At 37.4% G+C, this 22,904-nt stretch overlaps 1 protein-coding gene across 8 annotated transcripts in view; it reads right to left on the bottom strand.

Annotated features, from left to right (window-relative positions):
* The window catches only part of PCLO (piccolo presynaptic cytomatrix protein), a 351,079-nt gene that overhangs the window by 134,912 nt on the left and 193,263 nt on the right, over positions 1 to 22,904 (bottom strand). For 5 of the 8 annotated variants that reach the window (XM_051795279.1, XM_051795271.1, XM_051795275.1 and 2 more), the window contains exons 8-9: positions 20,293 to 20,441; positions 12,630 to 12,711 (exon numbers count right to left, since the gene is read on the bottom strand). In XM_051795279.1, the coding sequence (XP_051651239.1) occupies positions 12,630 to 12,711; positions 20,293 to 20,441 (231 nt within the window). The remainder of the gene's footprint in view (positions 1 to 12,629; positions 12,712 to 20,292; positions 20,442 to 22,904) is intronic. The other 3 variants (XM_051795274.1, XM_051795276.1, XM_051795278.1) reach the window with 1 other exon arrangement.

Below are 22,904 nucleotides of genomic sequence, written 5' to 3'. Positions count from 1 at the left end.
CTGCTAATTAATTGCAACTGTTTTTACTGATGTCCCAAGGCTGTGATCCTATTCTCCCATCTAATCTTAACTAAAGCTTTAAGATGCAGCATGCTAAGCTAAAAAAAAAAACAAATAACCAAAACCAATTACCCAAAACCACCATAACCCAAACCCCAACAAGATAGATCATGCAACTAAATTGGTTTTATACTTTGATAAACAGAAAAAAATAAATATGAATACTAAATCATTCCAGTTAGCTTGTGAGCTACTGATTTATACAGCTGAACATACGAACTTTGAAGCTTTAGGTCACCTGCCCAGTAGATGAAAGAAAAGTGGTGGATGAAGTTTTTCTGGATTTTACTGTGGCTTTTGATACCAGCCCTCACAGCATCCTTATGGATGAGCTGTCCAGCTGTGGGATGAGTGGGTTCACATTGTGCTTGGTGACAAACTGATGCACAGCAGAGCTGAAAGGGTTGTGGTGAATGAGGCTACGTCTGGCTGGTGACCAGTCACCAGTGGTGTTCCTCAGGAATCAGTTCTAGGGCCAGTTCTGGTAAATATATGTGCAAAGGGTCTGGATGCAGGAGTTGAATGCACCATTAGCAAGTTTGCTGGTGACAAAAAAATAGGAAGTGCTGTTGACTCCCTTGAAGAACGAGAGCTTTTTCAGAGAAATCAAGGCAGATTGGAGCATTGGGCTATGATTAATGGGATGAAATTTACCTAGTGGAAATGTAGTAGCCTATAACTAAACACTGGGCACAAGTATAAATGGGGAGACTGTAGATCAGCCCTGCAGAGAGAGATCTGAGGGTGCTAGTCAGCAGCAGCTCCATGTGAGTCAGCAGTGTGCCCAGGCAGCCAAGGGGGCAAACCCTGTCCTGTGGTCCACCAAACACAGCATCACCAGCTGGTCAAAAGAGTGATTATCCTACTCTGTTCAGCATTGGTGCAGCCTCACCTTGAGTACTGCACACAGTTCTGGGCCCCACAATTTGAAAAAGATGTGCTTGAATGTGTCCAAAGAAGGGCAACAAAGCTGGTGAAAGTGCTGGAAGGAATGTCCTATGAGGAGTATCTGAAGGTTTGGGTTCATCAGGTTTGGAGAAGAGGTTGTGAGAGATGACCCCATTGCTCTCTACAGCTTCCTGAGGAGGGGAAGCGGAGAAGGAAGTGCTGAGATCTTCTCCCTGTTATCCAGTAATAGGACTTGTGGGAATTGTTCAAAGCTGTACCAGGGGAGGTTTAGACTGAGAAGGTGGTCAAAGACCAGAACAGCTTTCCTTGAGAGGTGGTCAATGCCCCAAGTCTGTCAGTGTTTAAGAGGCATTTAGACAATGCCCTTAATTGACACAATGCCCTTAAAACTTTTGTTCCACCCTGAATTGCTCAGCAGCTGGACCAGATAATTGTTGTAGGTCCCTTCCAACTGAAGTTATTCTATTCTATTCTATGCTAATGAAGATTTCAAGTGTTTAATAATTGCAGAGTTGATTTTGAGAGAAATCTATACTTAGAAAAAATATTGAATGGCCATTAGCTTTTTTGCTTTTTGGCAAATAACCTACTTTGTAACTTTCAAAAGGAATTTCACTTGTCATTTCATATCCTTCCAGACATCACAGGTTGTTTCAGTGATGCATATTCATAATATGTATATATATATTATATATATATATATATATATACACATATAAAAATTATATATGAGTAGTGAACAACACCTTGACACTTATCAGTTCTGTCACTGGTGACCTGGCAAGCATCACTGCAAAAGTTTTTTAAAAATTCATCACTCTTTTTTTCTTAATTGCACCATGAGATACTTTCTGTCCTATTAGATTTGTTTATTTTGAACTGGTGTAGTTCACTGTGTCTCAGACCACTATGAAATCCTGTCCCCTTGTACGTTTCATTGTGTCACAGTAGTAACACAGCAGAAAGACCATAATTTACTTTGCTGGAATAGGCCAACCATAACCTGAGCTCTTCAATTGCAATTTGGTCTTTTTTATCCCTTATAGAGATAATAAAGATCAGATTGTTGCCAATCTGTTGCTGTTATTCTGGTCACAGTGAAGCTCATGAAATCTTACCGTCCTTTTACTACTTTGCTGAGCAGCTCCATTATAGCCATTAGAGTCTAAACAGCCTAGATTTCCTGGAACTATTTCAGCATATCAGCAATGATTAGACTTGCCTTTCCAAACAAGTGCCAATAACCCGTTACATAAGACAAAAGTTAAAGGAAAAAAAAAAAAGGAAAAAAAGAGCAGAGAAAAACTCAGCTACTGCAGACCCAGCAGGCTTTTGCTGGTGTTTGTGGCCCTGTTTTTACACAGAACTGAACATAATTTTCCAGGGATGTTTTCTCTTACAAAAATAAAATTCCAGCACCAAAAGCACGGACTGATTTTGTTTAATTATTATATAAGTCCCATGCAGTAGCGACAACTTCAACACATGCAGGAGAATTCTCGTACCTGACTCAGAAGCTCTGTGCAAACATTGTTCATGTGGTAATTCAAGCAAATATTTCCTCTGGGCTAATTTTTCAAAGTATGAAACCATTTGTCTGTCTAATTAGATGAGCAAGAAGCAATTAGAATGTACAACAGATTTTCAGTAATCACACATGAGTTTGTGTGAACTGGAATAGGAAACTGTATGAGCATCAGCAGCAATTTGACTTTTGTCACAGTCAGAAATAGAGCTATATGAATTTTTAATAGACTTTTAGGTGACTGAACTTTTAAGAAAGATGTTAAAAAATGTTTGGATTTCTTGGAGTCTAAAAGTATAACCTTCAATATGGTAGCTGAAAGTCACTATTTCTGTAAACTCATGGTCATTTTACCATCTTTGGATACTGTGTGCTTTGAAGTTGAAACTACAAATAGAAATAAAATGGGAAAAATTGAAATGAGGTTAAAATGCAAAATGCAGGTCTGCAACATGTGTCTAAGTAGTTTGAAATGGAAGATATTCTTAAATCTAAAAATAATGGTTTTTATCACTTCCTAAAAAAAAAAATCAGACCAAAAATGATGAATTATAGGAAGGAAGGACAAGGGTGATCTTTTTTTGGGCAATGGTAGCAGTTAGAAAAATGCATGACAATAAAGAATGAAAATGAGACATGAGTCATGAAAGATTTTGCAATATGCCAATGTATCATGCTATAGCAATGAGAACATATCAATCAAATCAAACAATATGAACTCTTCCAACACTATTTGGCTGTGAATGGAGACAGAACATAACTTCCTCCTGTGTTCATTTACTAGACATTATCTCCACAGTCCTCCTCTAGCCTTATCTAGACAATACATAAGCCAGGGTGCTGGTAGGCCCTTATCTGCCAGAACAATTTTACACCATGTTCCATTGTCTGTATGGAACAGATGTGTCAGCCATAGAAAAAACAGCCATCTCTTCTCTTGGAGAGTTCAGAGTTAAAAGTACCATGAAGAAATGCAAGCTCTTCATTTAGTTATCATAGCTGTGACAAAGCAGTCTCTAAAGTCTGGAGGACAGACAGAAAGGAAGCATGAAAAAGCAAACAAAACCAAATTAGCTCAGGCACGTGGAAGGCAGCAGGAAAAAATAATGTGTATAATAAAATCCAGACTACATTTTTATTTTCATTATGATTTCTATGCAATTCAATACATCACATGATGATCCATATTAGAGTTTGGGTTGGTCTAGATAGGTACAGATTGTGTTCAGGAGAATTGTTTTGGTACTTCTAAAAAAAATTAGCTTAAATGAAGTTGTTTCCTAGAAACATGATTTAGCCTACTCAGCTATTGCACTTCTTGATCATTGGCAATTAAGGCATAAAATAGACATGAAGTCAAATCATGAGCCAATGAAATTCAGATATATTACAGTTGTTTTAATAGCACAGTGATGATTCATATCAGCTGCAAATCTGCTTCATGCTGATTTGCACACTGGTTATCCTCCTGAAGGATCATAAAGTGTTTTATGAATTAGCATCTTGGAGTATTAATCACATCTACTTGAAAACAAGACACAGGTCTCTTCTTTTTGGATGATCTGTCACATCATAATCTATGGTGTCATCTATGATAGACTGTATCTTTAAAACTGTAAAAAACCCTGTAGGCACTGAGTTTCATCTGTGTTTACTGATAGACACCAATGGCTCAATAGATGCCACTGACTTACAACTGAACTTCCTTGTTTAAAATGTTAGTTTTGAACTCACTCATTTGTATCAGCCTTGGTATTTAAGAAACAGCAACATAATTAACATAAGTATTCCTTTTATGTATTATATAAATACATATATAAAATTTTATATTATATATTACTTTAGGAAAAAACATAGTTCTGCATTCAATGCAAAAAAACAATCACTGCTTCTCAAAGTGGTTGAATCACAGACTACTGGAAGCTGTTAGAATATTGCACTGTGTTTGTCCTGGTCTATATTCTTAAATACCTTCTGTTTGAGCCACGATGAAGGGTTAAACAAACCTTATGTCTGACCTAATAAGACTGTGCTTACATTTACTAAATTTGGGAAAAATTTGCTATCAGCAGTAAAAAGTGATAAACAATTACACCTGCTAAAAATTTTGTCCAGGGTGCTGCGTAGACTTGTGCAACTTACAGTCATGCTAAGAAGAAAACAAGAAATACATTCCTCTCCACTTTTCCTTACTTCTCTAGTAATCATGGTGCTGATATTTGAGGAGCACAAAGGTTGTATCTATTATAAATTATTTTTATGAAGCTGGTAAACTGGAAGAAAGGGTTAAGAGGAAACAGAAATGTCACTCTCATATCACCTACTGGGCAATAGTTCATGCTATCTATGTGGGGTGCTGATGCAATCCCAAGGTAAGACATGCCAACATTGACATCGTTTTCTTGAACATAAACATAAATACAGACACAGTGACCTTACTCACTCTAAACTTAGACTCTGGAGCACCTCGAGACATTTTAGCAATGACTAGAAAGACCACTCAGCATTGGTCTTGTCATCGGGACTGCATTACTCAAAATGTGATCCACACCCTTCTCCATCTGTTCTGAATTTTCTCTCCCTTTGTCACTATGTTCTTGCCCACACAGCTTTATTTAGTGAGCAGGCCTGTATCTAAACACATACAATCTTTTTCCTGTTCTAAAACGGAAGGACTTTTTAAAAAATCACTAAATACCTTAGATTTGCACACAGTTATAGCTATGTGGGGAAAAAAGAGATTTCCTTTATCTAGTAGTAATCTCTCCTGTTTTATCTTATTCCCATTGCCTCTCGTCCTCCTGTCACGTGTCTCTGTGAAGAGCCTGGCTCCCTCTTGTTGATAAGACCCCTCAGAAAACGGCTCTTCTTGAGGTTGAACAAACCCTCTCCCTCAGCTGCTGCTCTCAGAGCGGCTGCTGCAGCCTCCAACCACCTTGATGTCCCTCTGCTGTACTCTCTCTCCTCTTCATCAGTGTCTTGCTTGTGTGGGGAGGGCACAACACTGAACACAGTATCTAGACACAGCCTGGAATGTACTGAGTAGAAGGGGACAGTCAGTCTTTGTTACTGGCATGCTCCTGGTATCACAGCCCAGGATGCTGTGGTACACCTTTACTGCCAAGGGGCATGATGTGCTGTCAGCAGAGACCTCCCCCAGGGGCCTCTTCCACAGACCTGTTCCCCAGCCAGTCAGTCCCCAGCTTGCACCACTGACCAGGGCTTGCTCTTTCCAGGTACAAGGCAGCTGTCCTTGTTCAGCTTAAAATTTCTGTTGGCCCAATCCTCCATCCTGCCTTGGTCCCTCTGAAGGGTAACCTCAAGGATATTCCCCCAGTTTGATGTTATCTGCAAATGCTACAAGAATGTGCTCCATGACTTCCTCCATGTCACTGATAAAGATGGTCCCACAACAGGGTCTTCTGTGATACCCTACTTGTTACCTGCCTCCAGGAAAAGCACAGCCCATTAACCACTGCCCTCAAAACCCAACCATCTAACCAGTTTTTTACTCATCCAGTTGCCCAGACATCCAGACCTTTACATCCCCATTCCAGGGTAAAAGTTAATGTATGGAAATGCCTAACGTCTGGAGTCTCTCTCAGCTTACTGCAATATTGCAATTTCAGTCCAGTATCACAAAACTTTAAGGAATTTTATGAGGATGAATCTACCACAAAAGACAAACTTTGATCTGTTCAGGCAATATGTAAGCCAGTCGTTCATGGTTTTGCTAAAAAAAAAAATCTATCTTTGTGATATTTTTAATGCTACAGTAGTTTCTTTTAGCTCAAAGCTTTTTATTAATGTTCTTCTCAATGAGAGGGAAAAGTTGAATAGATTTCATTGATGTTTCCTCCAGAGTATCAGGAAATCCAGTCATCAGAGAAAAAGGATTAACATGCATGATGCACTGCTGGCATATCACAATTTAGTGACTACTTAGTTCTTTACTTCTGTTGTACCCAGCTTAGGGTACTAAAATAATGTAAGAAGGAAGCATCATAGACAAATAATTTTTCCACATTTAAGAGCTGAGGAGTTGAAAAAATGATTTTTAGTTGCTTTTTGTTTTTTTGAAGAGTAGGCATAAATGTCATAAGATTTCTTATGTCACATCTTATTTGTGATATACTCATTTGATGTCTCACACAAAATTAATATTTCTTACTGTAATTTGATTAGTAAAAAATTGAAAACGCAGCATATGAATTAAGTGCATAATAATTTGCTAGTCAGCTTGCTGTTTGTTGACATTAATTCTTTCAAATGCAGGTTTTTTATTTCAGGAACAAAGGTAATTTATTTACCTGCATAGCTTTTTCCTTTAAACACTTTAGTCCTCAATTCTCTTTCAAGAGAATGGTATGATAACTTTTTTTCTACCCCCTAGAAGAAGCTGTCAAATTAGAGAAATTTTTAGTCTTTTAATGTATAAAATATATGTTTTACTTATTATATTCTCAAGCTAATGACTACCACTTTCCAAGGCATCATCAAGCAGCAAAATTAAAACATTTTCACAGAAAACAAAAATACAATTTCTAATCTAACATGCAGATTAGCCCTTTGCTATATCTTACACTTTTGCCTTCTTAAATTGTATCTCTTAGAAAAAAGTGTATTGAAGTGACCAAGTGTGGGGGCTGATTTCTTATTTTGTGTGTTGGGAGTAATTTCACGTCATTTGGGGATGTCTATCTTGGACAGCTTTGGCTTCATCAGCCTTGACTGTCTAATGCCAGTTTCACTCCCTTTCTTGATGAACAGATTTCTTCAAGAACGAGAACACTTTCTGGCTAACTTTAGATTATACATTGAAAATCTTGCTGACAGCCTCCCTCCTCCAATTTCTTTTTACTGAACTAAATCAGCAAACAAGCATGCAGGCATTGAGTGCATATTACCTGTAAACGATGCTAAAGTGAAAAAAAAAATCAGAAACATAGAAATTGAAGAACAGAGACTTCACTTGACAAATACTGCACCTCAATTAGCTGGTGCAATGATGTTATGAGACAATCAGAACCTCAGAGAACCCTACCAATCCACAAGGAACATTTTTTTTTGCATTGGTGACCTGAAGAAACATGTAATATATGGTCTGTATCTCAACAAAATATTTCTAACAAACAGAAAAAATTGTTTGTGGTTTAATTTTATTTTTTTTTTAATTTAGAAAAGTTTAATGTTACTGAGTTCTTTCTAAAATTGCTATTAAGACATCAACAGACATCTCTCCTTCCTTCTATTTCCAGTCCTGTCGTCATTTCCTACCATATGACTTCCCAGGAAAACCTCTGAGGTTGCCTGGTTGTAGCAGCTCAGTCCCTTTCTGTTTATGGGTTTTACCTTCTGTGCCATGTCTCTGATAAGGAGCAAGTGTTTGAGGGAATGATGGCCACTAATTAGGGATTAAATCCTTCCCCAGTGACAAGAGAATGTTAGAGGAGGGTATTGCTCTTTTGTGTAAAGTGTTATCTCAGTTCTTCGCAACATTAAATGAAAGAAATAGGATAAGTAATCCTCTAAGAGTATGAGGACAAGAGGTGGGTTACAGTTCTCACTCTCTATCTTTGACTACTATATCACATTCAACACAGACTGTGACTATATTTAATGTGTTTTTAATTGATTAGTAATCATACATTCATTTCACTTGATTATTTTGCTGTAAGAACTGACTGCTTAACTGGCAGGAGAAAGAAACCTAGATATATAGGGTTGTTCATTTAGAAACTATCTGCAGCAGTGAAGTCTTGATATAGGAAAACCCTTTGAATTCTCTTTCTCTCAGGATAAGCACCCCATGAGCTGGCATACTGCAGAAGTGTAGTGTTGTTTGCAGGAATCAGTAATCCTTATGGAGAGAATAAGACATGCCTGATACGTGTAGTGTTACAGCTACCCTGTCATCCTCTTAGAATGTCACTGACATCACTGCTGAAGTGGAGATTAGGGACTCTTCTTTACTCCACTATAAAGTTCACAGATTTTTTTCTGAATTGTTTCTTTGTCTTTTTTTTTTTTTTTTTTTGTGTCAGAATTGAAGAGGATATTCCACCACACGGACAGTCTGGCTGCACAAAGGTACGTTTTTCTCCCTGGAAACACAGAACATCCCTACTTTCAAAAAGGAAGAATTGCTGGTGACTCAGACAAAGTGAGGTAAAGCAGCAAAAATTACCTTTGACTGAGTGCACTAGTACCTAAAGACATATTGAAATATGTCACCCTGAACGTGCCTAAACAGCTTTCTGATCAGGAATAACACAACGTAAGTTATCTTTGCAACATTTCCAAAGGTATTACCAGTGCTTTCATTACCTTCAGTAGCCATGTCCTTAATTCACTTTTTCAAACATAATGATGGATGGTACGTTAAAAAACAGAAGGGAAAATTCTGGCAGCATAAAACAGCCCTTCTGCTGCTTTGCTAAAGGATGCAACAGGAACAAGGGACTCTCAGTGAAAACAAACAATGAGTTTCTGGAGCGTAAAACACTGCTATATTATCATTCACTGATCGCTGCTGTCATTGCTTTGGCAACTCAGCATAACCATGATGCCAACTCTTTTTTTTTTTTAATTGCAAATTATTAGTCAAACTTTGCAGAGAAAATCCCTGGCAATTCCCTCACACTTGTCAGCCTGAGGAGGGGACATTGCATACCTTGAAGAGTTGTGAGTTCTAGATGGTGGCATATGATAAAGAAACAATAACCTTCAAGAGAGAGGCCCTTGAACAAGTATACATTTATTTTCCATTCTAGCAAGAGCTACTATTCTCTTGCAATTAGAATTTTGGCTCAGTTCCTCATTCCTTAAACACCTCATTCACATGCCAAAATTTGCAGTATATGCTTTTGTGTGCAAAATTATGTCACATTATGTAAGAGGCATCAAAGGCATCTGTACCTCAGAGCCAGTTTTTATTAATCAAGAGAGCAAATAAACCCAATGTGTGTGTATATAATATGTAGTGATGCAGCCTTAATTTTAAAATATTTGGGACTACTCTTACTACTGATACCCATAAAGTAACAATTTCTGGATAATAACTGGCAGTACGGTAAGACAGCGATGAGACCTGTGGAATTCAAATTATAGTGGTGATATTAGGATGAAATTCCAGCTTGTCCTACTGTTACGGCCATGGTATAACTGGTTATCTGGGCTGACCCAGCACACTGAATCATTAATGCACCGGTTGGCCCAGGAATTCAAGTGAGATGAGATGAGAGGAGATGATGGGCTGAAGCACTGGCCAGTTTCCCAGCAAAGCAGCTGGTCAACAGTTACAGGAATTCTCCAAGTGGGAATTGTGGACAGTTTGGGACATTTCCCTATGTAGCTTCTGCTATGCACACTCCAGTTAAGATACACTAATTGTATACTGAAGATGTGTTGATTAATTCCCTAAGAGGATAACCTGTGTTTCAGCATCTCTTCAGGCAGCTCCTGCTGCTGAACTGACTAAACTGCACGTAGATAATTTAAAACATCTGTAGAAAATGTTCCTGCCTGTGCATAAATGATCACACAGGACAGCTATTTGTGCATAGCTAAGATAGAGGCTGTTTTGTACATACTGTGAGGTAATCAGAGACAGTGGATACGCTGTTGTGGTCACCCAGGACCACAGGCCAGCTGGCTGGTAAGTATGCAGCAACACAACAATTCAGCTGAAGATGCTACTGAAAGGATGGATGCAACATAGACTCCCACTGCCACCTGGTCAACTGGCTGTTCTCTTGGAGAGATCTGACTCCCCATGTGAGCTTTACTGAGGGTTGTTTTGTTTTTTAATATACTCTCTTCCTGTGTTTATGTAGCAAGTATAGCAAACAAAACGACTCAGCATTTTGGTACTTTCAATAAGGAAGAGAAGGGGAGGGAGAAGGGGAGAACAGAAAGAGACAAAAGGAAGAAATAAAAAGAAACAAAGAAATAGAAAGAAACTAGCCAGCAAAACAAATATGGCATCTAGATGAATATCCACTACTGCTGTAGTGACATAGCTGTGGTGATATAAAAGTATATGTTGTTTAATTTACCAGTATTTTAAGTAACTTTTGCTGCATAAGAGAACTCTAGGTCTTCCTCTGATTAATAGTCATTGCCTGGTTAATAAACAAAGGCATTTGCTAATAGTTTGCAGATAATGTTTAATCAAAATTAATATTTTTAAAATCCATGTATCTCTGGGAGAGGTCATTTAGAAAGTTGAAGGCTAAGCATAAAGCACTGCACATTTGAAGAGAGTTTCTGTGTACTTTAATCCTTCAGACATGAGAGAGGGGGAAGAAGGAAGGTATATAGTCAAGGAGTTACGGTACTTCAAAGGAGTGAAAACTACAACTAATTCTTCTGTTTCAGGTCCTCCCCATTGGCACCCTATTCCACCTTTGGCTCTTTTCTGTACAATTTGCACTTAAGCCTTTGAAATTTATATGTACATCATACAGAAATATGCCTATGCAGGTCTCCATGCATGTATCTGGACTAAAACACAAAAGTATGACTGCAATCATACTTGTAGGCACAGAGTCGAACTTGCTTACTCCAATTAGAATTTAAGTACAATATTGTACAGCTATAGCAGTGAGCAATCCCAGTGTGGGCTATATAACCTTATCAGGATCCTGAGTAAATTTTTGATCCTGTGTGACCTCATGGCATGCAGGGCATTGGTAAATGGGAAGACAATATCTATACCTTGGTTTAGCCTGATGCACAGTATGTTGCTGTGGTTAACAGCATGAGAACTAGTCAAGAATTTGGAATAGGCATTTCAAATTACATGAGGGTAAATAACTTTGCATAGGAGAGTAGGCTTCAGCATCACTAAATCACGAGCTTTACAGTCGTGTGGTTGTAATTTCACTTGCTATTGTAAGAGAGCAGTTTGTATCACAGCATTACTCATCATCCTGCAGGGCAAAGATCCCCACGAGGATGTTGAGGAGTTCCTGCGGTCTCTGAGGGCCCAGAGCAGCTCAGGCTGACACACAGCAGTGCCAAGGGCTCCTTTCAGACTGTGCTGTGTGGGTGGAGGGGTCTTTCTGAATCCTGAAATCATCAGTGGGTGTTACGCTGACTAACAAGAAAATACCTCATAATACATACAGAACATTCATTTAACACCCTAAATATGAGGTGGATACTGAGGATGGAAATTATCAAGATTTTGCTGCCAGAAATCCTGTGAAAACAATATTTAGCAATTCAAGTAAGTTCATGCCACTTTCTACTTAATGCTCGAGGGAACACCAGAGCTGGCAGTCGGTAATTACTTCTGTGCAGAAACAGAGTTTGACACACACTATTAGAATTTTTCAAGGAAGTTAAAAGAAAGTCTAATGGTTTCACAACAAAATCCCTTAAAGCATCCACCTCTGAAAGAAGACACACAGCGTATTAAAAAAACTTTGAGTTCCTTATCAGTATTAGATGTGAGAAAGAGTGTAATTCCAAAAGGCTCAGACAGACAGACCTTACCTGTCCTAGGTCTTGTAACGAGCAGCCTTTTACAGTTTCATACATGAAAACATCTCACTGTGTTCCTCCTCTCAACCTGGGAGGTGAATGAATGCCACCTTTGCCAATATCTCCTTTGCAAGCAGAGTCTTACTTACGCGAACATTTGTGTCAGTGTTAGGGGAAAAAAGAATAAACCTGAAAGTCTGTGATAAATGTCTCCATGTGAAGATACCACAGAAAAATGGGATCTGATTGTTCTGCTAACCCCCTGTGTAGGGGGGTACAGTTCCAGAACAGAAAGAATAAAATTCTCAGTTCTGTACATGTTGAACACCTACACAAGCCTATTTTATAAAAACTCATGCAGAGAATATAGAGTTATATAAAAAGCAACAGCAAAACAGACTGCTTATATGGATAACACAACAGATTTTTCCCTCTGTTTTGAACGTCTGTATAGCTTATATATCTTGAACAGATGTTGTGACCTTTTTTATGCTCCGTTGCTTTCTGTTATAACCAATGAGCACGATTTAAAATGACCACTGAATTTCCTGCTGCATAGACACAGGAACTATTTTTAATACTGCAAATCTTTTGTATAATTCATGCTAATCAAATTATCATGTCTGATAGAGGGTTGGTTTTTTACCTGAAACTGTGTGATCCTTTGGGTCTCTCAGTAGTTTGAGCCTTGTATGAGGGAAAATGTACTGCAGGGGCTTCCCATTTATCTGAGGAACACAAATAGGCATGTCATGAAAAGATAAACCAACAACAGTTGTATCAATAATTTCAGACAGTTGAAACAGGAACAAGCAAACAAACTATATTTCATCCAGGAAAATATCATAACTTCACAATTCAAAAATGCCCGCAAGTTTCAAGACATTTTTCAGACTGTAAAATCCTTCTACAGGAGAATGAATATTTGCTTCCATAACTCCAGATGAATTTCAAATATGGTTCTGGTTCTGATATTTTCCCAATGACTAGAAGGTGGACACTGTCTTCTGTAGTTTCTTTTAACATTGATCCCTTATTCAAGCAATGTTTAAGAGAAGAATAAAATTAAACATAGTTGCTGTATTTTTTATAAAATTCTATTCATAGACATCTAAACAAAATGTTGGTTGAATGTGTAACCAGCCATGAGTTACTGCTTTAGTTTCAGCAAAACCACATATTCCAATGTACCTCTTGACTTAAATTCCAAAAGCCTTTTGAAAGACCCAAACTAAAACTTGTAGGACAACATTCCATATGAAAATGCACAACATTTACCTGGGCTGATCCTAGAGAGTGACAAAGCTGAAAGCAATACACCTCTATAATAGACTATAAAGAGCCACATTTCCTGTTGGGACGATCCCACCTGCTCCATGGTTTGGGCATGGGAGGGGCCATGCTGACCCACCTGCCAAGGATGACCACACTTAGCCCATACCAAAATGACCCTGCAGAAGGAGTGCTGGTTGCAACATACACCTCACAGCTGTCATGCATCCTTTTTGCCCACAGTTTTGGTCTCTTGGTAGCCAAGTTGAACCCATCACCTCTCTACCTCTGACACATCAGTTCCATGTCTGGGTGCTGCATCCAGACAAAGAGGAGGGAGCACAATTGTGACTGCTCCAGGATGGGACCTTGGGGAGGCAGACTCAAGGAGCCAAAGGGACAATATTATTCAGTATGGCAATTGAGCAGCCTGAGTGTACTAGCAGCCTCCTGACAAGACTTTATTACTATTATTTATATTTAAGTAGCATTTAAAGGGATTAAGCTCCTCCTGAACTAAGCGCTTCAAACCTAGTTTCTGCCCTGGAGAGTTTATGAAGTTAATGGATAGCACACATAAATGATGGGGAGGGGAAACAGAGAAGTCAAGGGACTTGCTTAGCTCAACCCCACAGTGAGCAGAAGAGTTTATATACCTATTGTTGTAATTCAGTTTCCCATCCAGTGAATGATGTTGTATTTAGATGGCTGAAATCCTCCCATAACACACTGAGAGTAGTATTGACTGTAATTAATTTATGTCAGACATAAAGGAGATCATGGATCTGGTAGTGGACAAGTACTCCAGAATAAATCAGAGCATGACATCAGGCAGACATTTGAATTTATCATGGCATTTTGCCAGGACAGAGTCTAACACTACCAGAAGCATATAAAGTGCCATGAGGCTTCCACGCTTATAAATGGATAGGGAGAATGTCATGTTTTTAATGACATTATCATATATTCAGTAGGTGTAATATAACAGTAAAAGTAACATATTTGTCACGTGTAGCTTGCATTAAATTCTAAAAAGTCTGAAAAAAATGTATCTCATTTTCTTTGGAATTAAATAAAAAAAATACAAATATTGTAGTTCACAAGAAGTGTATGAACACATTTGAATAGATCTTTAGTTGAGATCCATTTTGCTGGGAGCAATTCAATCTAACTGAGGAACACTGCAGCTCTTAAACTTCAATTCATATTATTCTAATACTGCTATCTTATCTTTCTATATCAACATTTTTTTTAATAAATAATAATCCAAGAATATTCAATGCCATATAGTACATGACTGCTGACAAATATGTCAGAAAATATATACTGCCTCCTTCTTTAGCCTATTACTTCCTCATTACTTTCACTTCCAGAATTTTATGAGAAAATAAATCTTCGTGATTCATATAGCTCTGAATAAAAACATTGAAGTTTATTAGCATTCAGGGTAGCATATTATTTTTTATCATTGGTGGGACTTAAATTGAATGTGTTGTTAGGCATTTACTTTCAGACCTATATGTGTCTGAAACTGGTAGAATAAATAGAAAAAAACAGTTGTTACTGTAAATAGATAATGCAAAGAACAGTTACACTGTTCTTGATGCTTTTGCTTTAAACACTAATGTCCATATTTATCTGAAATCTATTGAATATTTGAAAACCTCTAGCACACAAATCCTTTCATATTTCCAGTCGTCCACATCTTCTAACTTCACTGATGTTGATTTCCCCTCATCTGAATATATGTGCCAGGAGGCCTTTCTAACTGACTCTTCTCTCAGTTTCCCCAGTGAAGATACAGAGAGATCCCACAAATACAAACTACGGTGCAGAGGAGCCTTCCTTCCACTGCCCTGCTGCAGGAACAGAGGACGTGGAAGTCCCCAAGCCCAGATCTAGGTCACAGGGTAAAAGATGACTTGATCCCACTTATTTGCTATGAAGTCCAGAGATTTCTGCCATCTGTCCCTGTCATGAAGATCCTTCCTCATTTGTTTAGGAGCACTCAGTACACTCGACTTGCAGTTCAGCCCCTGCAATGTCATCCTCTTCCTCAAGGAATGTAAGCTCTGGTCATGGGTTTTATGTTATTAGTCAGTGGAATGAATGGCAAATAAATGCGCTGAGGTTTTCTAAGACTGCTACGGAGGATCAGATTAAATACGCACTATATTTTCCCTTTGTTGTCTTTCAATGTTTTGTCTGATAAAGAAACTCTATGGAAGCCTCATATACAGGGGAATTTTATAAGGTAAAGAGGACAATCCAGAAGAAAAAAATTCTCTAGTGCTGTATGTAAGTTCAAGAAATAAAATGCATGAAGTGCATTTTAGTATTCCAGGTGAAGTCCATAGCCACATCTATAATGTATTAATTGGTGTTTGGATCAGGTCATTAAAGCCATGGTAATTCCTGGTTTTAAATGGTGCTGCACCTCCTCTTCCACCAGCGTTAGACAGGGATTGACAAGGTGAATCTCAGCAGCTACACTTGGCCGTAGTCCTCTAGAAAATGCCATCTTCAAGGGAAACTTTACCTGAGTTAGGTATCCAGGAAAAGGACGATGGGTGCTCAAGGTGGTGGGTTAGTATCTATCCTAATTTCTGAATACCACAGGTACTTGTATGAGCACACAAGGCCTGTAAAAGCTGGCACCAAGAATTTCCACAGCTGTGGTAATCCTACCCCTTTGAATCCCTACATTCCCTCTGCGCAGAGCACAAATGTCAAGTTCTCTAGAAATCCACGAGGTGGAAAGTTCTCTCTGCTGCTGATGGAGATAAGTTGCAAAAGACGAACTGAAGAAAAACTTAACAAATACACTGTTCCTGCTCATTATTACATTGCAAAGAGCTCCATTTGTTTCTGCAATTAGGTGAGTACAGCACTCCGACTTTTGATCTAGAAGTCATTCTGGCATGCAGTGAGAACAACATTTCTGGGTGACTAAGAAATGAGGCACTGCTTGCTAAATTCCATCTTGAATTACAGTGAGGGGGTGGCTAACAATTCACTCATTAGATTAAATATTTTAACAATTACTCTACTTTTGGAAATGTCCAATATGACGTTTCTCATCGTATTTCCAGAGAATCTGAATCACAAAATGCCTCCAACCTCAACCCTCTAATAGAAAACAGTTTACTACAATTTAAAATAAAATCTCCTTGCTAGACAGAAAACAATCAAAACTAAGCAGGATGACCTTAAAAAATGTGGAACAAAAGTTTACAGGCTGCCTTCTGTATCTCTGTCATAAATGGTATTTTCTCATTTTAACCCTACTGTTCATCTTATGGCCCATTTTCTCATAATTTCTAAATATCCAAGTGACCCTAAAAAGGCATGAATTAAATTTCAAGAGAATGGTAATATGATTTTTACAGCCTTTAAAAATAGGGGATGGCATTCAAAAGGTTTCATGCCCAGAGTACTTGCCTTCTTTTTGTGACTAGAAAATGGTTGCCAAAGTGAACTGATAACAATACACTGATATTATGATGAGTTTTGGATTTTGTTATTCATTTAGAGCTTAAAAAGACCCACTTATGATGACTGGAAGTATTTAAAACCCCTCACAAAGAAACTACTTATGGCCTGCTAATGTGCTCTCATTGTCCATGCCTTTGTCATGAAGCTTTACTGCCCTGGCACCTCCTCCTACTGTTCCTTCCCAAACTGTTTGTAACAGCCAGTTTAGCTCAGGATGTACAAATAATTTTCACAGAAAATAATAAGAAAAAAAACCCATGTCTGGAGATTTAAAGAAGGTCTGGTCAACTGGCAGTGACTAAGCAAACTGTTGAGGTCAACAGTGATCAGTGGGAAATCTGCAATACATTATGTATTGATCAGGTTTAACCACATTTACTGTCCTCAGGGAAGGAGTTCAGAATCAATATATTGGGAAATGGCTATCAAGATATTTAACTGAACTGCAATTTAATGTGATTTAAGAATATTATATAACACCATGGAAGTTGCTATAGAAACAGATATATTTTCATATTTATTGTAGAGTATATGAGCTTAATCTGCTAGGTTATAAGGAATCTATGGAAACCTGAAAGTTCAGAGTTGTTGCTCCACTGCATTCTTGCTTCAAAAGCACAGGCTTGTTCTTTATTTATTGCTTTTCATTTGTACAAGCCCAGTGGAATGTAATCAAGCAGTTCTGATTTCATCTAGTAAGGAAATTGATGTTTCACATATGTGAAAGAAAAATCTTCTGGAATACACATATTGTAATAGTCAGTAAAATATTCTCTTTTTTAAAAAAAGAAGAGCATACAAATGGCAAATTTACAGCCAATAAGTGTATTTGGAAACAAGGACTGATACATTACAAGTAGACTAGTGCTATAATTCTTTCTGTGGCTGGTTTGTGCCCAATAAGGGATATTAAAGGAGTTGCAATGGCGTAATTCCTATACTAACTAGGAAACTGCCCTCCTAACTGATTTCAGGAAATCTTCTGCAGCAAGGGAAGCTCTGGATGAAGGTGAACCTGTTCAGATGGTTCAGGAAGAAGAATGATTTGCCATTCTTAGCTCCAGAGTACATTATACTCGGACACTACAGCTCCCTGTGCAGGGTTGAGTTGAAGATACAGGAGACAGGCACAATGAATTCAGTAACTGTTTTGTTACACACAGGGCTGAAAAAGCCTTTAGGGAGTGTTTACTTTGCCTCACCACTTTCATGGGCCTGAAATGGTTTATTTCTCTTGGTAACTTTAAAATATAAAACTAATGAAAAAAAAATGGAGATGTTAATACTGACTTGCTTCTATTGCTAAATGTTTTACTTTCCATGTTGAGCTAATGAAAGGGTTCTCTGACCCTTTTTATCTTGTCATGAAACAATTTAATTTCTGGATGTGTCTGAAAATATTTAATTTTTTTAAGTTTTCTCAAACAAATGTTCACAGATAAACAAGCTCTGAGTAAAGTTTTGATAAGGTAGATGATGTAGAGTTGGTGAGCACTGGCATTTCACTCTTATACAGACCTATTGATACTTTTTTGTACCAGTGAGTGACTGGTAGCTAACTCAGATGGAAATAGATGAAGAAGGAATTCTTGTAAAGCTTCTCCTTACACATCACTTCTCTTCTGCAGAGGCTTTACATGGCACCACACAAAATTATTTACAACATGTTCACGCTCCAATTTACATCCCATATTTTACAAAACCAAAACCTGTGGTCTTTGTCAAGATTTTAATGCAGTATCTCTATTTCCATATAACCATGAGGATACCAAAACAGCTTCAGGAAGAGAAAAAAATCACATCTTTTTCCTCCTGGAAACATTCAGGAAAAGAAGAACTGTTAGGCCCTTTAACTTTCCTCTTGAAAAATTTTGATCAAAGTTTTTCAACCAGTCTTAGTGCTATTCATATGAGAGAAAAAAACAAAGATCAGACCTCTGTGACTAAAACCTCGCATCTTATTGACTACCTCTTTATCACAGGGCTCCCTTTTGGATAAACCTGATTTGAAGGGAAATTTTCAGTTTTACCTCAGTACACTTTAGTGGTCAAATGCAATTATGTATGCTTAGAATAATGAATGTTTCTCATAAGGATAAAAGTGATCAGAGAGTCAGTTTTTTAACTATTGCCAGTGATATTAAGAGCTGTGAAGACTCAAAAACATCCTTTATCTTGCAATAAAGTTGATTCATGATCTATTTGAATAGATTCTTGTAAGAATTATATCTTGTAAAGCCCTTTTTTGGAACAAGAAATGGGTAGACTCAGTACAACCCGAGCTGTGTACATCTCAATATAAGCTAAACTAGAGATAGGAAAAGAGGGAAAAATAAATGACAGCTTGTACTGTGAGGTATATCAAAACTTACTTCATAACATCTACATCTTTGCTTCATAAAACCTACATTTGACTGTCAAATGTCAGTAAAAATGCTCACCAGTATAAAAGTTTTGAAGGCTACCTGACAGTAAGATACTCCTGTTTGTATGTTTTCTGAGGAACTAACAAAATATAAGGTATTAAGTATCACAACGGGGCCATGCAATATCTTCTTTTAGAATCATAGAATCGTTGAGGTTGACCTCTAAGTTGATCAAATCCAATCATCAACCCACCACCACCACCACCATGTTCACCACTAAACCATGTCCTCACTGCCATATCCACGTGTTTTTTGAACACTTTCAGAGATGGTGACTCCACCATTCCCCTGGGCAGCCTGTTCTAATACTTGACTACCCTTTCCACAAAGAAATTTTTTCCTAATATCTAATGTAGAACTCCTCTGGTGCAACTGGAGGCCGTTTCCTCTTGTCCCGAGAAAATGCACCAATTGCATCCATTGCATCTCATGGAAAAATGTGATCTAAATCAATATATAAGAATATATCAGAATATAATCTAAGTGAATCAGTAAAAATTATAACAAGCAATTGAAGACCTTGGATACTTGAAATACATAAACTCTGTTAATATAAAGATGAAATGGGATGGTACACTAATGTGACTAGATTTCCAAGTCAGCAAGTTTGAAAAGCAGAATATAGACTTTTTCTTTCTCTAATAAATGGAATATTCTAATTATTAGATTGATAAAGTCTTACTGACTTATTCAATAATTGATCACGAACTGCTGGAATTATATTCACCAACTGAAAGTGGAAAAAAGTATCTACAGGATAAAGCAAGTCTTTTCCTTCAACTACTAAAAGAAGGGACTTGAATTTGAATGGTAAGGTGAAATGACACTAATTGCTTTCTTTTTTTCTTTTAATATGGACACTTAATGTATAGATATTTCCAGTTAGGAGATTAATTCCTTTCAGATGTATTTCAAAAATCAAAAGACAACCTGCAAAATTAATACTGAATTGTAGAGGGAATTTAATCTAATTTCATCATCAAATATTGGTGATGAACACAGGTTCAACAGCATTTCAGCTGAATGTACTGGAATTTGATTAATCCTGAAGTCCCTACAGTATTGGACAGTATGATCAAATTATCAGTCATTTATAAAACTAAAGGCATGTCTTACTTGACAGCTTACTTGGTCTTGGTGTTGACTTAGTGGTCGAGAGTGGGCCAACTTCTCTGGCAGCCTTCTGTCGAGGATGTGTCCGTTCTCCAAACGAGACTCTCTGGGCTTGTCAAACCAATCTGTTTCTTCACGACGGAGATGGTAGGCTTTGAAAACCAAGGACAGGTCAAATGCTCTGATCCAGGGCTGGGCAAAGGGCAACAATGTGCATTGTGCAGAGCAAACATGCAGAGTGGTTATTAATTGGCCATGCAGCTAAAGCAAAGTTACAGGTGAGACTTGAGACATTGAACTTGAGTATTAGTTAGCTGTGATACAGCAAAGGGAGAAGATTCTGTTTATGTCAAACCTATGGATATTAAATACAGAAGAAACCTGCTGCTGAGCGCTATCGTAATCTTCCTTCAGGCAGCTCAGAAATACACTGCCGATTTCACATGTCTCTAAAATGTTCGTTGAAAAAAAATTAGTCAGATTAGTTACTTTGCAGTAGACTAAGTAAAAAAAAACAAACCTAAGAAACCCCAAAACAAATCCCAAAATAACCAACCCTCAGAACCCAAACTCCACCAATTCCCAAGTTTCTGAACTGAATATTGGTTCAAAATACTTTGGAAATAATCTACAACTACTTACAGGAAAATTATGAATTCTTTGTGAAATCAGTATCAACCCAAATCAAAGTAGATAGGAAGCAATCTCTGCAACTCCTTGTAATTGTAAGCAGAAATATTGCAAGTGTTCTTATTTTAAATTCCATCCCTTGATTTTGCAGTATGAACCTTTGTGTATGGATTGTTAGTGAGCATGTTCTTTCTGCAATAATTCTACAAGTCTAATGTGCTTCTATTTGCAAGAGTTTTAAATCTGTATAAAATCCCTTTTGGAGATCAAATAACACCACTTCACTGAAATCAGTTTTGCAAATGTATATATTTATATTACTGACTATTGGGTCAGCTGACATAGGTGTCACTCCGTTTGGATCAGAATCATGTCCTACATGTTTAATAATATTTCCACTATACAATATATAGATTTTTATTTCTGTTGCCCATCAGTGTAAACCAAAGCATTGTGCAGTTAATTAGAATGTAATGTAAGTTTGAATTTTATGCTTTATTAAGCAAGACAAATTTGGAAATCAAAGAAAGACAATATTTGTTTTAGCAAAACCACAAGAAATTGCAAATCTTAAATAAGGTCAGTAGTTGCTATAGTAACAAGTGTGTGTGTTGACATGACAGAGAAGAAAATTTAAAAGGAAAAATGGTAGTGTGCATAATCTCTCCTATTTAGTTGTGAAAGTAAACATAATCTAGCTGGTTTAACAAATAATTGGGAAAAAATTAATGGGACAAAAATATTATTATTTTATTGAATTTCTCTCAAAAAGGAGAAATAATATATACGCATGATTTTGGGAAAATGATATTTCTTATGGGTAAAAACAACACCCTGTATTATATTAGGCCTTCAGAAAATTCTTAATCTTGTTTCAGATATTATGCAGTCTCTTCCTGCACAACTGTGCACAAACTTAACCTAACAAAAAATGGTTTGAAATATTATTTAGATCAGCATATAGGAATTACCATAACGATTATTAAAGGTTGATGCTTGTCTGGCTAGTGATTAGTTATTGAACAACTGCTCTCAATAAACCATTATGATCTAATATACAAATCCTTTATACTTTACACATTTATGCCAATTGACTAGTGCCTGCACATAGCAGGCTGGTTCATTACTCATCCTGACAGAACTTCTTTCTGAAGCTTGCATGAAGAACCTAATGCATTTTACTGACCCCAGATGTCAATGCTGACTATCACAATCTGTGTCATTAGCTCAGCAGATGAAAGAATGATTTTTTTTTTTTCCTCCTGCCCCAGTTGAAATGACTTTTGCTGGATTTCTTTTTTCGAAAAAGTAGAATTCCATACTGCAGTTCAGACCAGCCTACCTTTTTTTTATCAGACTGCGGTAAATGTGTATATTTTATATGAAATTTAAAAGGTTATGTATGTGTATATGGACACACACACGCCACACTCACATATACATGCACACATCATTGGTTTTGGCTTGCTCAGCTGGGATTTGTTACAGCTGGAAACCTGAGAACAGCCAAGATGAATCACTGACAGCCTGAGAGGGGTCATCCTTTTATTCTAAGACTAACAGTATGCAGCCAGATGGTTCCACCTGTAAAAAACTCCTGCTGGAGTCAATAAGGTCTCATGCTGTTAATTCCAAACAGTTTAACCAGGTGATATTGAACTCCAGGCTGTAGAGTCCAAGGAACTTGATTAGAGAAGTAGTAATGATCAATCTAAATCCCATGGATGAAAAATTACAAGGCATTGTCTGTGTTGATGTCTTGATGTCTTCATATCTCAATTTTAAACTTTTAAATCCTGTTATATATCCTATTATATAATTACCAAATTAGCATATAGTAGAAAAAAAAATTCTTTAGGTGAGAAAAGGCACATTTTATGTGTTCTGATATAAAAGCTGACCAGCAAGGACTATTTATATTCATAAAGTTGAGTACTACCTTCAGCATTCTTGAAAATTAGTATCTTCAACATACTTAGTAGTGT

This window comes from Manacus candei, unplaced genomic scaffold (assembly GCF_025592945.1).
Source record: "Manacus candei isolate 608988 ecotype Guabito, Panama unplaced genomic scaffold, ASM2559294v1 h1tg000042l, whole genome shotgun sequence".
NCBI classification, from domain to species: domain Eukaryota; kingdom Metazoa; phylum Chordata; class Aves; order Passeriformes; family Pipridae; genus Manacus; species Manacus candei.
This window is presented reverse-complemented; position numbering and strand designations above follow the sequence as displayed.